This window comes from Aspergillus nomiae, assembly GCF_001204775.2.
Source record: "Aspergillus nomiae NRRL 13137 chromosome Unknown contig00401, whole genome shotgun sequence".
NCBI classification, from domain to species: Eukaryota; Fungi; Ascomycota; class Eurotiomycetes; order Eurotiales; family Aspergillaceae; genus Aspergillus; species Aspergillus nomiae.
The window spans coordinates 1-23,305 of record NW_015378456.1 but is presented as its reverse complement, the minus strand read 5'-3'; the positions used below and the strand labels follow the sequence as shown (position 1 = coordinate 23,305).

Here is a 23,305-nt window from a genome sequence, read left to right as displayed (position 1 = left end):
CATCATCAACGCAGGGATAGTGTTGTCGTATCCCTAGGTATTTCTGACGAAGTCTTGGCTAGTTCACCGGTTGATAACCTTTATTTCCCCATTCGCTTGCTTTCCAGGTGGTTTGCAGGCTGCTCTGCTCATTTCGTTCAGTGTTCCATTTCGCGTCGTCGAGGGCGTATTCAAGACGTCCCTTCTTGCGCTGTCTGATAAAGTAAATGCGCCTCCGGCGATAAGAAGAAGTCCGGCAGCTGCGGCACCGCAGTAAACACCGATCTTAGCCGCACTAGGCAGGGCTGCCCATTTCTCCGCCAGAGACTTCGATGGCTCTTTGTTCAGTTCCTCCACGGTGGTGGAATTACCCCTAATCTCAATGTCAGTACCAAGTCATAGATGTTCGGGTTTAGGGAAAAGACTTACGAGACAACCTGAATGCTTTCCCAGGAACCAGAGTTATCTGTGTAGTTGTACTCTTTGCCCGTATGGAAGTCATGCACGCGCACGTTCTGAACAACCATAGTATAAGGGCCGGCATCATAATTGACCTCACCACCAGCCCATTCAATCGTACCCTGCGCGTTCTTTGAATCACCGGCAGGCCAGATACCAAAACGAACGTTGCTAGGCGTTTGTGGGTAGTTCTTACCATCCAGGGCATCTTCAGGCTTCAACGTGCGGACCAGATTGCCGTCGATCCACCACTCGAGCTTCTCCTGAGTCCAGTAGGTGGTGTAATTGTGGAATTCGGTATCGGCGTTCTCCACATAGTGGAAGCCACCACGGCTGAACGAGGTGTCGTTGCCTTTGCCGAAGTAGTTGGATTGGACCTCAGAGGTATTGTAGCCGACCCACTCCCAGTCGATCTCGTCTAGATCGGCTGACTGAAGCACCACACTGCTGACGATACCGCCGCCCTTCGCCATCTTGACGTGGGACTCGACAATGCCGAAGAAGATAAAGAATTTCGACTGCAGGGTTGGAGAATCGAGTTTCTTCTTGATACTAAATTCGGCGCCAGTGTCTTTCCAGTCAATTTGGCCATTCGTGACCTCCCAAATCTTGTCGTCCATAGTCTCATTGAAGACCCAAGTGTGATTGGTACCCAGCGCCGGTGCTGCGGGACAGGTTGTGTTGAGGGGGTTACAGTCGGTCCATGTCTGAGCGGTCACCGAACAGACGAAGGCCATCAACAGGGCCAGTACATTGAAGAGCGACATGGTGGGAAGGGACAGGTAGTCTCGAAAACCCCTCCCGTTCCTCGAAGTGATTGTGGATGATATATAAAACAGAGTGGAACACGCAAAAGCTAAACCCCGGATTCAAGTCGACGAGTTGTTTCGGCTCAGATAAGGAGGGAAAGGGGGGTCGGTAATACGACGAACAATCGATTCTCTCTCACCAGCGGCCAAGTATAAAAGAGTGACGATATCCGAACTAAAGACTGGATGTGCGATCACGTCGCACGAGGAAATTGATGTCCACCCGGGAGAAGGAATGGAAAGAGAACGACGAACGGTGGGAATGGGAGGGGAACGACAGGAGGGTTGAGAAGAACAACCATGGCGGCGATTTCCATTGCTTTAATTAAACCGGGTAATTATTCTTAGCGTCCTTTTTTTCTTGCCCTTCTTTTTCTGTCGTCGGCACTGGCCAAGCGGCGTTCTGTATCCATTTTTTCTTTCCTTCCATCTGCAGTATTAATTGGTGGTCCCAATGGTTTAAGGGGTAGGTTTGAGCAGTCCAAAACTGGGAATCTATCGGTCTTGGATGCACGCACTAATGCCGAGGGTGGCTAGTGCAACTGGTCGGCTAGCCTAGCGTGGTAAGTAGCTTAGGGTCCCTATCCCTCACCCTAACCGCATCAGAACTAGCGTTGCGCCGGCCCTGAAAGGTCAAACAAATCTGGGGCTATCGCTGCCAATCACACAAATTCTGCAGGGGTTTTGATAAGGCCCTTGAAACTTGATCTGGAAAACCCACGGAAACGCACTATATGGGATGATACGACTACTAGTAGTTCTTAGGAGAGGACCCCCTATCAAGGGTAGGATATTTCTGTCATATATGTGATACGCGGGGAACTTGGGACGAACACGTCTTGATCTTCACAATTTCGGGTACGGCTACGAAGGAAGATCATTCATATTATTTTTTTTCCCTGGAGTATAATAAACCTGGTGGCACGGTGGCACCCGTGACGGTGGCCCTTCCGAGTTAAATCCCCCCCTGAACCACAGCAAATGAAAATGCAAGATGTGGAATCCAATAAGTGAAACTAGCCTCGGCGTTGGCAACAAAGGATCCATCCATCTTGGCCTTACAAATTGAATACTGTGCAGTCGTAGTACCATGCCATAGGCGCCTTTGCTATAATTCTCCAGCGGTGAGTGGCTCCGGTGGCAATGCCCCGGCAAAGATTTTAAGTGCTGGGCGATTTTATTATTAGAAGAGTGTGTGGTAGCACTTCGACGAAATTTCTAATTAAAGACCTCAAGTGTACATGTATTGTCCCTGCATACGTACATACAGTCCGCATACAATACGGAGTACGAATTACATGCATTTGAAACAATCTGCGACCACTTCAAGAATGTTATTATAGATGTAAGGTTCTCATGAACATCCCTTACGTTGTGCTTGAGAAGAAGAAGAAAAAAATATCCTTGGGCCATACAAAATCCGCACGATGTTACACCGCGCCCCATGTGTGGTTCAGACTGAAACGCAAAGTCCGTTCATCATAAAAGTTCGTGTAGTGGCTCCATCTCCAGACCGACCTGACCGATAGCAGTCGGCAGGTATTATGTCGGTATTTTCCTGAATCATGACGTCGTACCGTTCGTTCAATACAGTTTAATAGTGACAGCCTCCGGGCATTCCACAGCACCTGACATCCCAGCCAAACCCGGAAAGGGGTTGTTGAGTTTCCATAAATATATTTATACATCCCACGTGCTCCATCCATATCATCTCAGCTGAGATAGACCTTCGCTGGTCTCCTCACGCTCGGTTTCTCCACGTACTCATAGTACGTTGGACTTCGTCGACGTCGATGCCGGTGGCGAGTCTCAGTTCCTCCACCACCATAGCTGCTATAACCATAATCGGGCTCTCCGCCGCCCTGGGCCCCGGGCAACGAACACACTCTCCAGAGCCACAGAAGCAATAGCGTGCCCGCGATCGACCCAATGACGATTCCAGCAATGCCCCCACCCGAAATGCTGTCGGGACAGTTATCAGAGGCTTGACGGGCCTGAAGTAAGAAGGTTGGAGCCTAAGTATAAATGTTAACAGGGACCATTGGTATTGAATGATCAGAGGCTGGATTATCCACGGTTCCTGGTTCGGGCCGATATGGAGGGATCCATGGGATCCATTCGCAACTTACCATGATGGTGGACCGATAGCAAGTTTACTCTAATTATTTATAGAGTCTGCGAGGCATGGAAATGGTAATGACCACCAGGACAAAATACCCAACATATATGAAGCTTCCGCACAGCATCATCGATATGCGGATTTTTCACTCACTGACGTCAACCACACGTCTTGCGAGGGTCACAGATCCTGCGACGATCTCCATCGCCTAAAGCAAGGCCATTAACTTCCGATCCGTGACTTCCTTCCAATAAGAGGACACAGCGGGCTGTCTTAGCTCTTTTTTTTTATCTTTTATTCACATGCAGTAAGCATGCCGTCTGTGCGATGGCGCTTCCGCTTCCATGTGCCGTTGGATGCAAATCGGAGGAGGGTTGGACCCGCATTCTTGATTGCACTTTAGGAAGTTTTCTACAGAGGATGAGTTTGCCCCACGTTCTGATTATAATATCCCTCGGTTACTTCCCCCTTGTCTTTTGACGACAGCCTTGCTGGAGCAATGCACATTCTCCCAATGCCGCCGATATATCGGATGTTGGATAGTCGCGGGAGTGACGCAATCTCGGCAAACAAGGCTCGCGAATCCTTCGACAACGGCCGATCGCCCAAACCTGACCACTGGCTGATTGACTTCGTGTTGACTTAAGCTTATTGTTAATCATCACTACGTCAATTCGATGTTCCATCGATAGACGGCAAAACGTCTAATCTGCATTCGTATAGTGCCCGCGCGCTGCGAAGTTTGTCTAGGAGAACGCGCGAACAAAGCGAAGATCGTATGCATTAATCAACTACAGCCTGCACAAAAAGGATAGGGTATGTTATCAAATCCTAGAAATTCATCCATTTTAAAGGGAATCACCAGTGAATGGAGATCGAATTATCAATACGAAATCCATACGGAACTAGGGCGATCCGACCACCCCACTGTACTATTAGTACGGAGTAGACACCCCTCATATATTTCTCGTTAGATTACCTTGTGCATTAGGTCATTGGCAGCGGCAATCTCATTATAGATACTATATTTAAATTTAGCACGCCAGGAGATCTCTCTGCCTTTTTATATCGTCATGTGTCCCGGTGAAGGGGGTACGCTGCCGGTCTCCCAAGCCTTCATCTCAGAGCCAAGTTCGAACTCAATGCTGCCACCTTGTTCCATGAGATCTTTGTGCTCGAACCAGTTCTTCTCCCAGGGCTGGCCATTTATTTTCACGCTTTGCACATAATACCCCTGATCTAGCCCTGTCGCAGTGATCCGCAAGGTCTGATTCCCATTAATGGTCATATTGAGGTCGGGAAACCATGGAGACGAGATCAAGTACACGGGTTGCGTGACAACTGGGTAAATCCCAAGCATCTGCCATAGAAGCCATGAGTTCATTGCCCCGGCGTCACTGTTTCCCGGGACACCGTAAGGGGCATCTTTGAAGCTAATACACAAGTTCGAATTAGCACCGCATGTTTGGAGTAAGGTATCTTCTGGTCTCCCCCTTACTATTGGGATCCAAGGCTGCGGGATCTTTGCACGCTCTTGGCTTGTTTATTGATATAGTTGTAGAGGTAAGGTGTAGCGAAATCAGGCTCGTTCCTTTGTTGAATAGGTTAGCTAGGTCCAGCTTGTCCCAGTGCTACAACCCTGACATACCCAATGTTGACAAGTGTGGTGATACCGGCACCATTGGGGCCCAAATCTTGAACAGACATGTTCGGTTTGAACTACGCATGGCGTAAGCGCCCGTCAACTGTACTCTTGGGTCTCTTACCATAAGGTCTAGGCGGGACTCGAAGGTGTCAGTGCCGCCCATGAGTTCAATCAGTGTCTCCATGTCATGCGGGATGACAAAGGAATATTCTAAAGCAACCTGATCTCAGTGATCATCCCTTAGACCAACAACAATGATTGCAACTCACCCCATGGTGTACCCTCATAAGTATAGGAGCTCCACTCGCACTCATCGCAGTATAACGGATCGTATCCACTACTGTTGAAGGTACCATTGGAAAATTTTGGTGCCACAAACCCTGTGAAATTTAAACTCTGCACGTCTGGATTCCAAATCTTTTGCCACCCTGCAGACCGATTGAGGTACTTCTCCCGATCACTGGGCATTTCGCCCGCTGCAACCTGACTGAGAGCGAAGTCATTGAGGCTGTACTCAACAGTCCTGGAAATACAGCGCGTGTTCCGGTCTTGCGATACATAGCCTAGCTCAATCCAGTCTCCTAGGGCTCCGCGGCCTTCCTTCGTGCTTGCGGAGAAGTCTGTGGGATCGTAGGTATTGTATGGAATAACATCAGCATCTGTTTTCATTGCTGCATAACCATCCGTCCAGTTAATCGCGCCACGAAGACCTTTGACGTATGCATCAGCTAACATGTTATCAGCATCCGAGCCTCCCTGAACCAATCCATTCCAGTTTCCGGATCGCCCATCTGGTAGAAAGCCCTGGTATCTGTGTATAGTGGTTAGGCTCAGGTTCAGTCTTTCCAGGTGATAGAGCTCCTACCTCCAGATATCAATAAGACCCCGGATCATGGACTCGTAGTAAGAAGGCTGAAATATATGATAGAAGCTAATTGTACACCGGAAGATGTCCCCTAGTCAAGATTTAGCCCAAGAAGCGAACTCAAGTAGGGTATATACCTACAAAGAGTGTAGAAATCATCCCAAAAGGGCTCCTCCGAATGCCAAAGTGGGTTCTCGCCTGTCCTATCGGATGGCATCAAGTGCATAAAGTAGAGGGAGCTGTATAGTAGTCGCACATGTGTCTGGTTCGTGGTACTATCAATGGGCACTCTTATTTTACTGAGGACGTCTTGATTCCATTCTTCTACTGCCGATTTTACTGCATCGCTAAGATCCCATGAGGGTATTTCGGATTGGATATAAGAGCGAGCTTTCTCGGTGGATATGAACGAGATGCCGACCTTTGAACGGATTTGTGATTCTTCCACAAGATCCCAGCGAAAGAGCGCGCCTACGCGGTCATTCATAGGTCCTGAGCTTGCCGTATCCGACTCATTACCATAGGTTGGATAGCTCATTCCCCCATTTGAGAAGGTTTGATACTGCCTCATTGGGTCGGTGTTTCTACCTGTAAACGTAGTGGCCGATGCCGGGGTTTCGGAAAACTCCCCGTAGAAGTAGACAGTGAACGGGGCGCCTATTGGTGTTCAGCATAGATTCGAGATCAATATATGGACAACCAACCATTATTCCAGCCACCAACATAGGTCCCATATCCGCTATATTCTTTACCATTTTCATGAACTTGAATCTTTCCACCAATATAGTATTGGCCATTCGGGTCACTTGGTGATCCAGGAAGGTACTATAAGGCAGTAAGATTACGCACTAGAACTGAATCATTGTGGCAAAGGAGTTTGTACGTGCGAGACATCAACCAAGACATATTTCTCGCCTTTTGGGAAAGAGTACTGCATGATTCCGGCGTGGCGGGATGCCGATAATTCCACTTTTATGCCATTTTGTAGTTGAGTTTTGAAATAGCCCACACTAGCGGTGTCTTGGCCGACCTATTCGCCTGTAAACTTATGAATGAATGATTGATATAAGTAGAGCATAACTATACCCTCGGTTGGCTATATGTGAGATTATCGAGTATATTCACTGGCGGCGACACGTCGGTGAGAGGCATCTGTGGGATAATCCCATATTTCGGTGCGCCTCCAGTCCCACTCTCGTGCATCATGCCTGCATAAAAGTTCAGGTCTTTGCGAGCGAATAGGGAAACTCATGCTAGGGATACATACTAATGGCGGTCACATTCCCATCAGGGGTCCAGCCACCGTTAAGCACTGCAATCGACCAATTTGCAGCTGTCGTGTCAATCCCAACTTTGGTTACGCCAAATGGCCGAGCACCACCAACAAAAATGTCTCCTCCTCCATAGCCTTTCCCGGGCATGGGGCCTTCAGAGCCTATCAAAGGATTCACATATTGTGAATAATCAATGGACTGAGCCGTTGCTGTCGTCATCAATCCCAGCAACAAGGGGGCTAGTGGCTGGGTAAGGCAAGATATAAGAAGTCGCATGGTGCACGTTCACTTGAAGGCTTTCCACCATCCGAAGAGAAAAGAGACTCCCAACTGAAATCATTCTCCAGAGGTCACTGGACCAGTATTTATAACGTGTCTAGCGGGGTTTACCTATAATGCGGAGTAATCAGCAAGATGGTTGGATATACTTCGATCTACATACCAATCGGAGAAACATGCCGTTCTGGGGCTCCGATGCTCCGAGTGCCCGCACATCGACATCGACACAATCGAAAAATCCCACCAAAAAAGCCATCCCGCAGTCCGATTAGTACCACGCGCTTCGCTATCGCCCGTTTCCGTTAAGGTCCACACTGAAATTCCCATCCGGGGTAACTTCTTTTCAAACGATCTTTTCAAGGAAACCAGAAATCGTCAAGATGGGTGTCGCTTTCGACAAGTGTGAGACTCGGCCGGCCAATATCGATGCCATCCTCAACGGCCTGGACAGATACAACCCCGAGACGACCACCGTTTTCCAGGACTACGTTGTACAACAGTGCGAGGACAGGACATTCGACTGCTATGCCAACCTGGCATTGCTGAAGCTGTGAGTGCATGCGCTTGATTGTTTACGCAATTGTTCCGAGAGCTTCGACCTTGCAAATTCAATATCGCCGGGCTTCAATGATGGAGAGATACTTTTATTATTATCACGTTTCCTATTAACGGACACCTCAAAATGAGGGATGTCGAGGATTACATACTTCTGATAAAGCCCTCAAAATCATCAACTGTCGCTGAATGAGTTTCCTGGACTTTTCTCATCGTTCTCGCTAACTTAAACACCTCCTGGGCAGCTACCAATTCAACCCCCACCTTCTCCAGGCTGAGACCGTCACCAACATCCTTGCTAAGGCGCTTACCGTTTTCCCATCCCCTGCTTTCTCTCTTTGCCTCGCCCTGCTCCCCGCCCACACTCAGCCCTTCCCCTCCACGCCGAGGCCCAGGCCGCATCTCAGACCTCCGACTTCGTTGAATCTGTTCAGAAGCTCGCGCGCCTCTCCACGCTCCTTGAGTCTGCCCAGTACGCTCAGTTCTGGTCCACTTTGAACTCTGATGATCTCTACGCCGATCTGACCGCCGATGTCGCCGGCTTCGAGGAGCTGGTCCGCATCCGCATCGCTGTTGAGGTTGGCAAGGCATTCCGTGAGATCAACGCCGAGGTTCTCGAGCAATGGCTTGATTTGAGGAGCCGTGAGGCCCTTGAGAAGTTCGTCGCCGAGGTCTGCAGCTGGGAGGTCGACAAGTCCGGCCCCAACGGCACTGTTGTCAAGGTCCCCACCAACAAGGAGAACGAGGCCCGCAGCGAAGTCAAGAGCGAGCGCGTCGGTGTTGAGATGTTCGGCCGTGTTATCAGACGGGGATTCGAGCAGGCCGCTTGAGCGGAGTCTCCTCTAATCGAAAATCTAACCGTGTCTCTTTCCTTTTCTTGCTAATATTATGCCTCGAAGATCCAACCGTGTATATGGATCTTCGCTTCGCGTCTTTTCTTGATTGAAAAGGCTCGTAAAAGGATTATGTCCGCTTCAGACCCACGAAACGAGCTCGGAGCCCAAGATGATGATGACGGGGATAGACCTGCATGAGGAGGGTTGGGAAGTCAGGACCGGCGCATGTGGCGTTACGTGTTTGCTCGACATCACTTATGTTTCTCATCATCATGATGTTGTCTATGTGAAAAACAACTTTTCTTTCTCTCCGTTATTTACTTCTTTATATTCGAGAAGATATCCCATAGAGCAAAGATGACTGAGAATTCTCAGTAACTGGGGCCGTTTTGCATCTACTCCAGTAGGAGATCATGTGTCTAACCGTAATACTGAGCGAGCCACCCTGCATAGCACCCCATCTGCATAGGATACACGGGAAAAAGTAGATATAAATCTTTGAACTTGAGTTGATAGTGTCTATGCGGTCATAAGCATTATAGAACATCAGTCATGAGCCTGTACGTTTATTTTGATTCTTCCCACTGCACTGCCGCCCACTCCTCACGCCAACCGACTTCCCCAATTTTCTCGGGGCCACAGTCCTTGCTGCAGACACCAAGAATGATGGTTCCCCATTCCATGCCATCATCCTTGGGGCCCAGTCCAACCCCCTCACGGCCATCCTCCAACATGCTGATGGCATGAGGCACGAGCTGCAGCTCGAAAACACGCTGGCTACCACAGTATTCACAGCGTGGCATGCGGCTCGGACCTCCAGTAGTAGTCACCTTAGCGCCCAAGGTAGGGTTCTTGGGGTCGTAAAGAAGCTTTCCGACGGCATCGGTGTGAGAATAGAGGAGGGGAGAGCCACGGAATTCATATCGCAAAATCTGCTCGGGGTTATGTCCAAGACGGGTTGAGAATTTCATGAAGACTTTGTCCAGATCAGACTCTAGGGCATCCTTCAGGTCTGCGCCCGAGCCACCATTGGCATCATCTTCGGTGTTATCAATGACAACGTTATCGGGAATTTTCGGGGTAGGTGGACGAGAAAGCGTTTCGTACTCCGCATCTAAATAGTACCGTTTGTACGGTGAGGGGAAGTCGGACTGCGGAGGCCAAGGTGCAGCGGGGCCGGCCTCGGGTGGCTTGATAGTCGGGGGCGGGGAGGAAACTCGAACTTTGTCCGCAAATGATTCGGAAAGGGAATTTCCGGACAGGTTCGATGAAGCGGCTGGTTTGGCCGGTTGGGGTGCTGCAAGAGGGGCAGCGAACGGGTTGCTGGCTTGTGCGGAGGACGAACTGGTCGAGAAAGGGTTCTGGTTCGCAGAGACGCTTCCAGTGAGAGAGGTCGCCCCAAACAGACTTGCTCCAAGATCCGGCTTGGGAGCCTCAGCCTGCTTCTTTTGCTCTTCCTTCTCCTTTACTGATTCCTGCTTTTCCTCTTTCTTGGGCGCTGGCTGGCTCTTCAACTTCCGTGTAGCGCGTAAGGCTCTGATACTGCCGGGCTTGCGGTTGCACGGTTTTCTGGGGCAGCCGAAGATATACAGTCGTCGCTCATCATCCGGGAAGTGTTCGGGGAGGTCACCGTGCAATTCGAGGAGGAGGATCATAGGGCTGTTGCAGACTTTGCAATTGGCGAATTCGCCTGGGGGCGGGGTCGAATCGTCCAGCCATGTCTGAAGTCAAAGGTGATCAGTATTTGTGTGCTCATCATATATCCATTGAGACTAAAACAATCACATACTGGCCAACCTCCGAGGTGACTAATCGAGTCATCTAACAGCTCCTCCGAAGCGTATCCCAAAAGCACACTGGTCTCCGTGAAGTCCTCTTCTTCAAACCCCGACGAGTCACTGTCATAAGGATCCATAGTTGTGAGGTTAATATGGTGGCGAGACAATTGGCAAGGAAACTAGACTAGGAAATTGACTATATTGATTTATGAACAGTTGACAATAAGTGTGCACAGAAGGTGTCAACATATAAAAGCAATCAGCCCCTCCATTCGTCCAGTAGAGAAAAAAAAAGACAGTAGAAAAAAGATTAGGCCGATAAGCGATACGGGGTTCACGATACGCTAGTCCAGTTGGGGACTAGCCCCAATACAACCCCGTACCACTCTGTGATTCGTCACCAGCTCTGTGCCTTGTTGTCTGACGTCTCTCATTCTCTATCTCTCTGCAACTGCCGTCCTTCCTCATATCCTTAAATCATAACATTAACCGCAATTTATCAGAAGAACAGTGTAGTGTGGCTATTGAGTATTGAGCAGTGCAGTAGTGCACGTTCCATGATCGCTTGGATACTTTGCCGCTAATACGGAGTCCTCACAGTTTAGTGCCGTTCATTTGCCCATGGCGGTCTTTGTTAAACCTTCATTCTGGCTATTAGCCATACACTATGTCATAGCACTGTGTTTTATATCACTCGGTGATGCCAAGGAGCATTCATTCACTCAAGCCTCTGATACTGTCCCTAAGCGAGTGGCAATAATCGGTGAGTAACTAGGCTCGGGCTAACATTGGTATACTAGAGGCTAATGAAGCTCACAGGAGCTGGAGCGGGAGGGTCTTCCACTGCATACTCTCTCCGCAAACATGCAGATGCATCCTCAATTCCAGTCAATATCACTGTCTTCGAACGTGATTCGTATGTGGGCGGTCGGTCAACCACAGTAAATGTTCTAGACCATCCGGCATATCCCGTGGAGCTAGGTGCATCGATCTTCGTCAAGGTCAACTACAACCTCATGAACGCATCCAAAGAGCTCGGTCTGTTTGTCGATAGTGCTGACGCAGCCCGGCCCAAGGAAGCTGATGATAGTATCGGCGTCTGGGATGGGAAGCAGTTTGTCTTTGTGCTCCAGAGTAACAGTTGGTGGAACATTCCTAAGCTACTCTGGCGTTACGGCTGGGCACCCATTCGGACCCAGAACTTGATGAAAAGCACAGTCAACAAGTTCCTGAAACTCTATGAAGAACCTATGTTTCCCTTTAGGTCCCTGACTGCCGCAGCCGCCGCAGTGGGCTTGCTAGACTCAACTTCAACCCCCGGTGACGTTTTCCTTAAGGAGAATAACATATCTCCTGACTTCTCTCGGGATATCATACAAGCTAGCACACGGGTCAACTACGGACAGAATCTGGGTCTCATACATGGCCTCGAGTCTATGGTATGCATGGCCACAGATGGAGCAGTGTCTATCAAGGGTGGAAACTGGCAAATCTTTCAAGGAATGCTGAAGGCCGCGCAAGCCGATGTTCGACTAAACCACACAGTGACTTCCATTCAACGTAATGCCGATAACACTTTAACTCTAACTTACAAGGCCAACAACTCGAAGGAGCAGAAGCTCGTTTTTGACGAAGTAGTGATTGCTGGTCCCTTGCAACATTCCGAGCTCTCGATCACTCCTCCCGTGGAAAAACAGCCGGATGAGATTCCTTTTGTAACACTCCATGTGACCCTATTCTCCTCACCACATAAGCTCTCACCCAAATTCTTTAACCTCCAAGGGGCTAGTGCCCAGACCCCCGAAACTATTCTTACCACCGTTCCCAGCGACCTGGACCTGGGCTCCGAAAAGGCAGGAGTGGGTCCAACTGGTTTCTGGAGTATCAGCACGCTCCAAACAGTGGACCACCCCCCGGCATCCCCAGACCAGAACTCGTCGAAACACTACGTCTACAAGGTCTTTTCACCCGAACAGCTATCAGCTGACTTCGTAAGAAGCATCTTGGGTCTGGAGAGCCCATCCGATCCTGTGAAGAACAACTCGACTATTGGCGATCTCTCTCGGCAGGATATCAGCTGGCATCACGAGAAGGTCTGGTATCCTTACCCGTTCCTCTACCCACGAGTCACATTCGAAGAGACACTCTTGTCCCCTAATATCTGGTACACCGGTGGGATTGAGAGCTTCATCTCTACGATGGAGACAAGCGCGCTGATGGGTAAGAATGTCGCCACGTTGCTCTTCCAGTCATGGCAGGAACAGAAAGAGGGAACTGTAGATGATGACCCCGTCGTGGGCTGGGAAGAAAGGGTTGAGTTGTAGGTGGAGATAAACTATCGGCGAGAGTTGTTCTGGGCTTAATAGTCTTTTTCTTTTTCTTTTTCTTTTTCTTATTCTTTTTCTTTTTCTTATTCTTTTTTTTTTTTCCACTGCGTGTATCATTCGGGGTTTACTAAAACGTCTGTGGCATAAATTGCGCGTTGATATGATGGCATGACTGGTTTGTGCTATACAATGTTATCTAGATGATTCAAACTTGACGTCGCGATAGAGCCCTAAGGCGGGAATAATAATGAATATCCTTGGTTCTCTACATCTTCATTGCTTACGTTACAGTTCTGGGGGTTACTGGGATGTAACTTTGTGAAAAAAAATTCATTAATGTATATTTAAAAAATGTTCGTGAATGGCAAGCATATCCATTTAAGAGCTGGAGGTCCAGCCCGATGATGTAGACATGAACTTTTGTCCTGTTGAAGAGGTGTTGAAAAGCCATCCAATGCTATTTTGTTCGTTCACATACTCATATCCCGTGACCCGCGTAAGGTTGAAAAAGCAGACCGATATAAACCCCTAGTAAAACACACCCAATCCATTTTAGACGCAAAGATGTTGAACTCGCAAGACTAAACAAATGAAACACAGAAAATTTTGGTATCACATTTAAACGGGGAGAGGGAAGGTGGAAGCCCAGGCGGCAACCTCCTTGCGCAGCTCCAGGATCTCCGGGACGGTCTCGGAGGCAACCTTGGCCTTGAAGTCCTTGAGCTTGTTGGCCTCCTTGGGGAGCTCAGCCTGGACATCCTTGCAGATCTTGACGGCCTTGTCGATGTAGTGAGCAATGCGCTTGAAGTCCTCCTCACCCATACCACGGGTGGTCATGGCAGGAGCACCAATACGGATACCGCAAGGAGTAAGGGCAGACTTGTCACCAGGGATGGAGTTCTTGTTGCAAGCAATGTTGATCTGCTCCAGGACAGCCTCAACACGAGCGCCGTCCAACTTATGGGCGCGGAGGTCCACCAGGACCATGTGGCTGTCAGTACCGTCAGAGACGAGCTTGTGGCCCATCTGCTTGAACTCGTTCTCCAGAGCCTTGGCGTTGTTCAAGACCTGCTGCTGGTACTGCTTGAACTCGGGGGTGTCAACCTGCTTGAGAGCAACAGCAAGGGCAGTGATGGTGTGGTTGTGGGGACCACCCTGGTGACCAGGGAAAACGGAGAAGTTGATGGGACCCTCAAGGTCGTACAGGATCTCCTTGCCAGTCTTGTCGGTGCTGCGCACACCCTTGCGGAAGAAGATCATGGCGCCACGGGGGCCACGGAGAGACTTGTGGGTGGTGGTAGTGACAACATCGGCGTACTCGAAGGGAGAAGGAATAACACCGGCAGCGATCAATCCGGAGATGTGGGCCATGTCAACAATGAGGTAAGCGCCGACCTTGTCAGCGATCTTACGCATGCGCTCATAGTCGATCAAGCGGCAGTAGGCGGAGGTACCGGCAACCAGACACTTGGGGCGGTAGAGCTCAGCGTTGGCCTCCAGGGCATCGTAGTCAATGATACCAGTCTCGAGGTTGACACGGTAGGGGAAGGTCTCGAAGTAAGTTGAGACGGCGGAGATCCTGTGCAGTTTTCAATTAGCAACAGAGACGACGAAACCACTGCTAGACGATGTGAAACCTACTTCCTGGCGGGGGTCTGGTAACCGTGGGACAGATGGCCTCCGTGGGGGAGATCCAGACCCATCAGGCGGTCATGGGGGCGCATAAGAGCCTGGTAGACCTGCAGGTTGGCAGGGCTGCCACTCAGGCACTGAACGTTGACACCCCACTTGGCAGGGTCGAGGTTGAAGGCCTTCAGGGCACGGGCCTGACATGTGAGCTCGATGGCATCGATGTGCTGGTTACCACCGTAGTAACGGGCACCGGGGTAACCCTCGGAGTACTTGTTGGACATAGGAGAGCCAAGGGCGTCGAAAACGGCGTGAGAAGTGAAGTTCTCCGAAGCGATCAGGACGATGGATTCACGCTGACGCTGAATCTCTTTTTCCTGCAAACTGTTAGACTAGTTCAAGACCCATCTTGACTGAATCAGATCGGACTTACCATGATCTGGGCAATTTCGGGATCGGACTCAACGAGAGTCTTCTCCATTTGCTACATTGCCTCATGAGTCAGTGACTGTGGCACGAAAAATTTCAGATGTACCAATACTCACGTCCCGGTGGGCCTGCGACAGAGCGTAGGTGGCCATTGTGAAAGATGATGCTAGTACAGCAAAGAATACTAGGGGGAAAAGATGTGTAGAGAGAGAATTGGAGTGTGAAAGGAAGAGAGAGAAGAGGAAGAAGGAGAAGCAGAAGCAGAAGAGAGAAAATAGAGACCAGGCCGTAGTATTAGTGGGGTGTTGGGTGCCTCAGGAAGACTGTCCCGCCTTTTTAACATTTTATCATATCCAATAGAAACAGGCTCGGACCAGGGATCTTACGGAGTACTTTTTCGTACTACTAACCGTGGGCGTCGGCCACCGGGAACGACATCGGAGCTCAGTTCTCCCCTCACCGGAAAACTGATTCGCCCGGAGTTGGAACCGTGAGGGGCCTCTAACCACCTGGGGTTAGTCGTCATTCCCTTGGGGAAAAAATGAAAAAAGTATAAAATGAAAAACTTAATGGAGAGCTATGAGTCACATGATGATAGCTCCGTATACTCCGTACTCCATCCGGTACGGAGGAGACCAAGCCCAGCTTTCTTTTTGTTGGAGAAGATGCAAACAATGATTTCGTGCGCTTTTCGCGTTTACGAATATTGTGCAGTTGGAGATCGGGTTTGTTCTTCTCCTCATTACCTACATTACTAAGAATAATGGTGGTTAATTTTAAGGGAAAAGGAGCAAAAGAAAAGGTTAATTGTATGTATCAATTGGTGGCAGACATAACGATCCACCATCATTTACATGGGACGAGGACCGTGGGAGTCACTGAGGGGTGAGCACGACATACTACCACCCCTCCCCGAGCAACGCATGCCAGGCGCAACGCTCTAAGATATACTATCGGGATGGCAGAATCCACCATCATGTCACTGTAATTCTTCTTTCTCTGATGTCCTCCATTTGCCATTCTAAGAAGGATGAATCAGGCCTCTTACGTGAACTCCAAATTTATCGGGGCCAGGCAGCTAGCTGTAACGAGGTCTGCCATGTAGCAACGCCATTAGGGTTCATGAAAGCCGGCATCCATTGAATGCCCCCAAGGTATCTAGCACGCTTTACTATCCCTTGCTTAGCCAGATCTTAGCAAACCGATGTGTTCGTCTACAATCCACACTGGCGCTGGGAAGCCATCGTCGGGATTTGCAAGTTGTTATCCAAGCTGTGCTTCCATGATGCATCCAATACCCTCTCTCGCTGACTGCAAATCACAAGGCAATCTCTGTGGTCAAATCTGTTACCCTACGGTGGGAATATCCGCCGTGGAATAGACAACCCTGTCGTGGTGGAACCCCTTCAAGCTGCTTCAATCTCTGTTGTCTCTGTTTTCGCAGGGTCGGCTCTTCTCCCAAAATCGGAGATGACCGATTTGAGTCTAGATATTCTGTGCTCAAGTTCTTTGATCTCCTTCTCCTGCTCCACAACTGAACGGTGAACGTCAGGCAGGCTCTCCACCACAGCTTGTGCTTTCTGTATACGAATCTTGATGGAGCTGGCCTCGGTAGGAAGGTCTTTGATGTCTAGCGGTGGAGGCGCGTTTGAACTCAACGCAGCTATTTCGGCCGCAGCGGAGGCGCTACCTGGTGCCGCAGAGGAAACAGTGGGCATTACGCCATGGCCGTCATTATTTTGGTTCCCAGCAGCCGATTGCTGTTGTTGTGGGTGAGATTGGGACTGGACTGCTGCAGTGGACGTGGTGCCGGTGGGAGCGGTAGCTGCACCAGAGTCTTCGGCGGCTCGTGTGTCATTTGATACACCTTCCGTATTCGCCTGTGGTGAGAGTAATCGGAGAAGCAGACCGTGCAATGGCGGAATGATATCGAACGTCTGTGGAGGAGGGAAGGGGACAGGTTGTGGTACTGTTGATGGTACAGCCGTTGTATCCCTCACGATGGGCGTCTGGGGAGCCGACGATAATTTTGGCAGTGGAGTAATCGCCGCCGGGGATCGAGAAGCCATTGCGGGGACAGGTAAGGGCTTTGCGACGAACGAAGGTGAAGGTAGTTCTGATCAGGGTAATTGTTTAGGGAAGAGTCGGAACGGGTAACGCAGAACGGACGAGAACAACCGGTCGCCGCCCGTGACTTTTGACTAAAGAGAAGTGACGTCGCACCAGCAGGCCAGTTGACTGACACTCACCCTAAAAGCGTCACCGGCGGAACACCCCTCCCCCTCCATTTTCATCACCCGATACGACTGCTTCTCACCGAGCAACCTATATTTTCCTCTTTCGTCTCTTCCCTCCTTTTCTCCACCACCTTCTTCTCCTACTCTCACTTCTACTTGACCTCCTTCTTTTGGTAATTGATTCTGCCCTTTCTCAATTCCCTCAAAAATTAGTTAAAAGTTGTCCGGAAATTAACTATCTCGGCAGTTCATTATGGCTAAGGTCGACCAAAAAGTTGTCCTCAGTAAGTGCTTGCGCCGCAATGCGATCCGACTTTCCATAACAAATTGCTAACACGGCCAACCAGTCGTCATCGATGGCTGGGGTGTTGCCGGCCCCGACTCCCGCAAGGATGGTGATGCTATCCTCGCTGCAGAGACTCCCTTCATGTCCGGTTTTGCCGAGGCCGATTCCAAGACTGCCCAGGGCTACTCCGAGCTCGATGCCTCGTCGCTTGCCGTTGGATTGCCGGAAGGTCTCATGGGCAACAGTGAAGTCGGCCATCTGAACATCGGCGCGGGACGTGTGGTCTGGCAAGACAGTGTCCGTATTGACCAAACCCTCAAGAAGGGCGAATTGAACAAAGTAGAGAATGTCGTTGCCTCCTTTAAACGTGCCAAGGAAGGCAATGGTCGTCTTCACCTTCTGGGTCTCGTCTCCGACGGTGGTGTCCACTCCAACATCACCCACCTGATCGGCCTGTTGAAGGTTGCCAAGGAGATGGAGATTCCCAAGGTCTTCATCCACTTCTTCGGCGATGGGCGTGACACCGAGCCCAAGAGTGCTACCAAGTATATGCAGCAGCTTCTTGATCAGACTAAGGAAATCGGCATTGGTGAAATCGCCACTGTTGTTGGACGCTACTGGGCCATGGACCGCGACAAGCGCTGGGATCGTGTTGAAATTGCCATGAAGGGCATTGTCTCGGGAGAGGGCGAGGAGTCCTCCGACCCTGTTAAGACCGTCAACGAGCGCTACGAAAAGGATGAGACCGACGAATTCCTGAAGCCCATCATCGTTGGTGGCGAGGAGAGCCGGGTCAAGGGTATGATGGCCTATTCAACGATCCGCAGTGTGCAGATGGCTGACGAAAATTGACAGATGATGACACTCTTTTCTTCTTCAACTACCGCTCCGACCGTGTTCGCGAAATCACCCAGCTGCTCGGTGACTACGACCGCACCCCTAAGCCCGACTTCCCTTACCCTAAGAACATCCACATCACCACTATGACCCAGTATAAGACCGACTACACATTCCCTCTTGCTTTCCCCCCTCAGCACATGGGTAACGTGCTCGCTGAATGGCTCAGCAAGAAGGATGTTCAGCAGTGCCACGTTGCCGAGACCGAGAAGTACGCTCACGTCACTTTCTTCTTCAACGGTGGTATTGAGAAGCAGTTCGCTGGCGAGGTCCGCGACATGATTCCATCCCCCAAGGTTGCGACCTACGACCTGGACCCCAAGATGAGCGCTGAGGCCGTCGGTCAGAAGATGGCCGACCGCATTGGCGAGGGCAAGTTCGAGTTCGTCATGAACAACTTTGCTCCTCCTGACATGGTTGGCCACACTGGTAAGTATGAAGCTGCCATTCAGGGTGTTGCTGCTACCGACAAGGCCATCGGTGCCATCTATGAAGCCTGCAAGAAGCACGGCTATGTCCTCTTCATCACTGCGGACCATGGGTAAGCGTTCACCATCCATGTAGATCATCCGTAGGGCGAGCTTCCCTGCTGACTTCTTTTCTTCCAGAAACGCCGAGGAAATGCTCACTGAGAAGGGCACACCCAAGACCTCTCACACCACCAATAAGGTTCCCTTCATCATGGCCAATGCCCCTGAGGGCTGGAGCCTCAAGAAGGAGGGTGGCGTGCTTGGAGACGTCGCACCAACCGTTCTCGCTGCCATGGGCATCGAGCAGCCTGAGGAGATGTCCGGACAGAATCTCCTGGTTAAGGCATAAAGATATTTTAATATATAGATCGTCCTAACGCCACATCTAGAGATGATTCGAGCGGGTTATGAATACATGAAAGTTATGGAGTTCAAATGATTGACAGGTCGATGTAGCATAAATAGAATTTAGAGGCCATGGACATACATTCATCTTATCCTCTTAAAGCGCATAAGAAGGCTCATAAAGCATTAATACATTGCGTTATGCAGCGCAAAGGCTCCCTAGGAACTACATTGACTGTACAGAAATGGATGATTGTCTGACAGCGAAGCAGTACAGCTACTGCAAGGTATCCAACCGTGTTATGTGGTAGAGAATATCGTATTACGACAATTGTGCCATCGCCAACTCAAACCAGCCATTGAACAATTCCACAACACGTCCATCTTGCGATCTGCCAAATGATCAAACAACCGAGTTCGCAGAACCCCTGCCCCAGTTGGTAGCCGTTTCTAACCGATGTAGCATCATCGTGGTCAATGTCCACCACGGCCACGGTGCGCAAAGTGACCTGTAACCCCAAAACTGGCAAATGGGGTCACGCTCAAGCACACCAACTCCTTTTCCCAGATGTGTGGGCTTGCTTCTGCGCTCTGACCTGTAAGCGCCGAAGACTCCATTTTTATGAAACGGGTTAAATATGTGTTCAAGCTCAAGCGGAGGCGGATGTAGCTGCCGCTTGCTGTTGCATTTGGCTCTGGTATTGAAGCATCTGTGAACAAGGATCAGAAACAGCTCTTGGCCCTGTGCTTAGTTGGTATCCAGAGACACCCCTCACCTCTGCTCGCATCTTGTCACTCTTGTCTTGATTTTCCTTGATTTGTCCCTCAATCCGTTTACTGCTCACTCTGTCAGCACAACCTCAACTGTTAACCTTCCCAGACTAAATTCTTTAACGCACATCTCCTTTTCAATAAACTCAAGACGTCCATTGACAGCCATCAGAGCTTCGTTTTTATCTTGCTTCAACAGGACCGGCCCGATAAGCTTGTAGATATTCGCATCGTCATCCAATGAGTTAAACTCCTTCTGGACTCCCTGATTTTCCTGTTGCTGTGATTCAAGCTTCTGGCGAGCTTCGACAAAACTATCCAGTTCTAAGGATGACTGCCGTGTCAGTATCGGGCGCATGGTGGTCACATCGGTGCCGTAGTGGGGGGAGTTCCGGCCAAGGGTTCCCTGACATACCGGTCTGTAATTTTTGGAACTCGTCCGAGAGTGCCTGCATCTGTTTCTGTGCATCCGCCATGGTTATTACTGTGACAAAGTTATGCAAGCGAGTATCGACAATTGTGGTAGTAATAGATCAGTGGTGTGGGTTTAATATCAACTCCTCCGTACTAGAAGTGGTTTCTATGGCGGGGACTTCAGGCAAAATAGAGAGCGGAAACGGCAGAAAATGCAAGACGGTAAACATCACTCTAGGCCGCCTTTTGCCATTTCTCCCCTCCAATCATCCCGCCAAGAACTCGGTCGATTGATACCTGCTTGTATTCCTCTTGGTCCATTTTCTAGAGTCGAATGGGTCCGGCTTTTGTCTAGTCTTGATCTGTCCTGTTTCGCACCTTACCCCCCAATCCGTTTCCCGCATTCCAACACATTCAGGCAGACCTCAATCACTCCCCGCCTCCGGCCTCCTCCCTCTCTCCACACACCGAGACGATCCCCCCTACGGGCTCCATTAGCAAACCCGGAGTACGCACAAACAACCCCGAACAATCATGAGTAACACGGACTTTCTGGGGCGGGCGATTGACGCCGTGAAGAAGGCCATCGAGCTCGACAATTCGGGCGAGTACGAGAAGGCTTATCAGGGCTACTACGCCGCACTGGAGCTATTCATGCTCGCCCTGAAATGGGAGAAGAACCCCAAGTCCAAGGAGATGATTCGCGCGAAAACGGGCGAATATCTAGATCGCGCAGAGAAGCTCAAGACCCACCTTGAAGCAACGGAGAGTCGGAAGAAGCCAAGTGCGGTAGGCGCCAACGGCAAGGTGGCGCAAGGCAGTGGGAAGGGCGAGTACGTATTCCAGTCGTCTCCATACTGTTTCTGTATGGATAGTGGGTGCTGATATATGCGTGGTTTTAGCAAGAATGAGGACGATAACGAAGACGCTGATTCGAAGAAGCTACGCAGCGCCCTTGCTGGTGCGATCTTGTCGGATAAGCCGAACGTGAAGTGGGAGGATGTAGCAGGTCTCGAGAGCGCCAAGGAGGCATTGAAGGAGGCGGTCATATTACCTATTAAGTTTCCCCATCTGTTTACGGGGAAACGACAGCCATGGAAGGGCATCTTGCTTTACGGGCCTCCCGGTACCGGAAAGTCGTACCTTGCCAAAGCCGTGGCCACGGAAGCAAACAGTACATTCTTCAGTGTCAGTAGCAGTGATCTAGTATCGAAGTGGATGGGTGAGAGTGAAAGGTACGGTCTCTGGGCGGACTCAGCGCATGTGTTTCGGGCACTTTCTGACGCATAACAGGCTCGTGAAGCAGCTCTTCAATATGGCCCGAGAGAACAAGCCCGCTATTATCTTCATCGATGAGGTGGATGCCCTCTGTGGCCCTCGTGGAGAGGGAGAATCAGAGGCATCTCGCCGTATCAAGACGGAATTGCTGGTTCAGATGGATGGTGTAGGAAAGGATTCTAGGGGTGTTCTAATTCTGGGCGCAACGAATATTCCATGGCAATTAGATGCGGCTATTCGTCGCAGATTCCAGCGGAGAGTCCACATCAGTCTTCCCGACATCAATGCACGAATGAAAATGTTCATGCTAGCTGTCGGACAAACACCGTGTGAAATGACACAAGCCGATTACAGAACATTGGCGGAGATGAGCGAGGGTTACTCCGGCAGTGATATTAGCATCGCTGTTCAGGATGCACTTATGCAACCGATCCGTAAAATTCAAACAGCCACGCATTACAAGAAGGTAAGACCACATAGTTCGGCTTACAAGTTGAACCGCAAGATGGCTAACTCGTCACCAGGTTTTGGTTGAAGGGCAAGAGAAATTAACACCATGCTCTCCAGGAGACGCAGGTGCAATGGAGATGACATGGACGAGTGTGGAAGCAGATCAGTTGCTGGAGCCACCGCTCGTTCTGAAAGACTTTATTAAAGCAGTTCGCAACTCGAGACCCACCGTCAGTCAAGAAGACCTCCAGAGGAACTCGGAGTGGACCAAGGAATTTGGCAGCGAAGGCGCTTAGGCCAAATAACAAATCCCTGCCCTCTATCCTTGAAACCATATATTGCTATACCAGTTCCTTTTTGCATACTACCCCCGTTCTTCATCTCTCTTGGATTGAGCGAATGAGAGATATTCCACGTTTATACATCTCACATCATTCTCTCTCAAGCGGCTACCTTGCAGGTCCTATACACGTCCCTCTTATATTCACCCTTCCCACGACCCCGGTGTTAGAAGCGTTACCGTTGTTCGGCAAGGCGAGGCCAGGCGTTACAATTCCGTTTTGAACTAGTTTGGGCTGAGTTTGTGTCTGTTCAGTGTCAAATTCATTATGTTGATTTCACGAATCATGTGTCTGAAGAATAAAGTCTAATGAACAATGCTTATCTGTTACATCCTCATCTTTGGCGTCGAATGTCAGCTTAGCTCATACAAATCTGCAATTCTGATTTTTGGTGACTAGATAGCTACTATATTCATACAGAAGACCTGATCGATGGTTATCCAAGAGCGTGAACTCTTGCAATTACACAGGACAGTTAAGTAAAAAGAGCCAAAAACCAAACAACAGCCATAGTTCACAAGCTTCACATTTCTCATTCAATTATCCTGATCATCAAAAAAACAGCAACCCGTACAGGCTATAAAATATATGCAGAATGTCCAGACAACAGCAAGACAGGCTAGCTATAAGTCCTATCCATCCTTTCATCCAACAGTCAAAACGCCCCCGTAAACAGAATCAGCGGAGTAAAGAAAACCTAGAGACCAATATGAACAGATTGGGGAATCACTTGGAAATAAGTCGTAAGCCAAAGAATGAACTGGTTATATCGAAACAAACGCAAAAAAAAAAAAAGAAAAAAAAAAAAACAGAAGTAGTACGGCAATTACACC

The 23,305-nt window shown here is 49.7% G+C and overlaps 10 protein-coding genes across 10 annotated transcripts; 4 read left to right on the top strand and 6 right to left on the bottom strand.

Annotated features, from left to right (window-relative positions):
* Positions 1–63: 63 nt before the first annotated feature.
* ANOM_008767 (glycoside hydrolase family 16 protein) lies at positions 64–1,205 on the bottom strand (the record flags this gene model as incomplete). The annotated part of the gene is made up of 2 exons (XM_015554023.1): positions 64–352; positions 409–1,205. The coding sequence occupies 2 exons, from the start codon at positions 1,203–1,205 to the stop codon at positions 64–66; spliced, it is 1,086 nt and encodes a 361-aa protein (XP_015402799.1).
* A 3,224-nt stretch (positions 1,206–4,429) lies between these two features.
* ANOM_008766 (uncharacterized protein) lies at positions 4,430–7,426 on the bottom strand (the record flags this gene model as incomplete). Its single annotated transcript, XM_015554022.1, has 11 exons — positions 4,430–4,799; positions 4,865–4,957; positions 5,015–5,085; positions 5,133–5,221; positions 5,281–5,822; positions 5,877–5,967; positions 6,018–6,533; positions 6,581–6,701; positions 6,760–6,906; positions 6,963–7,084; positions 7,144–7,426. The coding sequence occupies 11 exons, from the start codon at positions 7,424–7,426 to the stop codon at positions 4,430–4,432; spliced, it is 2,445 nt and encodes an 814-aa protein (XP_015402796.1).
* A 383-nt stretch (positions 7,427–7,809) lies between these two features.
* Positions 7,810–8,814, top strand: ANOM_008765 (CSN8/PSMD8/EIF3K family protein; the record flags this gene model as incomplete). Its single annotated transcript, XM_015554021.1, has 3 exons — positions 7,810–7,979; positions 8,230–8,296; positions 8,374–8,814. The coding sequence occupies 3 exons, from the start codon at positions 7,810–7,812 to the stop codon at positions 8,812–8,814; spliced, it is 678 nt and encodes a 225-aa protein (XP_015402798.1).
* Positions 8,815–9,386: 572 nt separating this feature from the next.
* ANOM_008764 (small subunit rRNA maturation protein TSR4) lies at positions 9,387–10,735 on the bottom strand (the record flags this gene model as incomplete). Its single annotated transcript, XM_015554020.1, has 2 exons — positions 9,387–10,541; positions 10,610–10,735. 2 exons carry the CDS (start codon positions 10,733–10,735, stop codon positions 9,387–9,389), a joined length of 1,281 nt encoding a protein of 426 aa, XP_015402797.1.
* Positions 10,736–11,219: 484 nt separating this feature from the next.
* On the top strand, positions 11,220–12,922 carry ANOM_008763 (putative prenylcysteine lyase; the record flags this gene model as incomplete). Its single annotated transcript, XM_015554019.1, has 2 exons — positions 11,220–11,361; positions 11,418–12,922. The coding sequence occupies 2 exons, from the start codon at positions 11,220–11,222 to the stop codon at positions 12,920–12,922; spliced, it is 1,647 nt and encodes a 548-aa protein (XP_015402793.1).
* A 317-nt stretch (positions 12,923–13,239) lies between these two features.
* On the bottom strand, positions 13,240–15,179 carry ANOM_008762 (glycine hydroxymethyltransferase SHM2). The gene is made up of 4 exons (XM_015554018.1): positions 15,100–15,179; positions 14,988–15,038; positions 14,567–14,931; positions 13,240–14,504 (listed from the first exon to the last, which is right to left on the bottom strand). Exons 1-4 carry the CDS (start codon positions 15,133–15,135, stop codon positions 13,544–13,546), a joined length of 1,413 nt encoding a protein of 470 aa, XP_015402792.1. The 5' UTR covers positions 15,136–15,179; the 3' UTR covers positions 13,240–13,543.
* A 1,210-nt stretch (positions 15,180–16,389) lies between these two features.
* On the bottom strand, positions 16,390–17,052 carry ANOM_008761 (RNA polymerase II mediator complex middle subunit MED9; the record flags this gene model as incomplete). The annotated part of the gene is made up of 1 exon (XM_015554017.1): positions 16,390–17,052. One exon carries the CDS (start codon positions 17,050–17,052, stop codon positions 16,390–16,392), a length of 663 nt encoding a protein of 220 aa, XP_015402795.1.
* Positions 17,053–17,328: 276 nt separating this feature from the next.
* Positions 17,329–19,391, top strand: ANOM_008760 (2,3-bisphosphoglycerate-independent phosphoglycerate mutase; the record flags this gene model as incomplete). Its single annotated transcript, XM_015554016.1, has 5 exons — positions 17,329–17,393; positions 17,468–17,504; positions 17,568–18,305; positions 18,362–18,944; positions 19,012–19,391. Coding segments are annotated over 5 exons (1,572 nt in total), but the record flags the coding sequence as incomplete, so codon positions are not given.
* A 401-nt stretch (positions 19,392–19,792) lies between these two features.
* On the bottom strand, positions 19,793–20,551 carry ANOM_008759 (tubulin-binding prefolding complex subunit YKE2; the record flags this gene model as incomplete). Its single annotated transcript, XM_015554015.1, has 4 exons — positions 19,793–19,928; positions 19,995–20,055; positions 20,118–20,313; positions 20,405–20,551. Coding segments are annotated over 4 exons (405 nt in total), but the record flags the coding sequence as incomplete, so codon positions are not given.
* Positions 20,552–20,840: 289 nt separating this feature from the next.
* ANOM_008758 (AAA family ATPase VPS4) lies at positions 20,841–22,427 on the top strand (the record flags this gene model as incomplete). Its single annotated transcript, XM_015554014.1, has 4 exons — positions 20,841–21,236; positions 21,306–21,638; positions 21,697–22,147; positions 22,206–22,427. The coding sequence occupies exons 1-4, from the start codon at positions 20,938–20,940 to the stop codon at positions 22,425–22,427; spliced, it is 1,305 nt and encodes a 434-aa protein (XP_015402789.1). The 5' UTR covers positions 20,841–20,937.
* Positions 22,428–23,305: the final 878 nt, after the last annotated feature.

Coding starts and splice junctions, on each gene's coding strand:
- ANOM_008762 (XM_015554018.1), bottom strand. CDS start 15,135: ATGGCCACCTACGCTCTGTCGCAGGCCCACCGGGAC. Junction 15,039..15,099: donor TGTCGCAGGCCCACCGGGAC/GTGAGTATTGGT, acceptor GAGGCAATGTAG/CAAATGGAGAAGACTCTCGT. Junction 14,505..14,566: donor TACCAGACCCCCGCCAGGAA/GTAGGTTTCACA, acceptor AAAACTGCACAG/GATCTCCGCCGTCTCAACTT.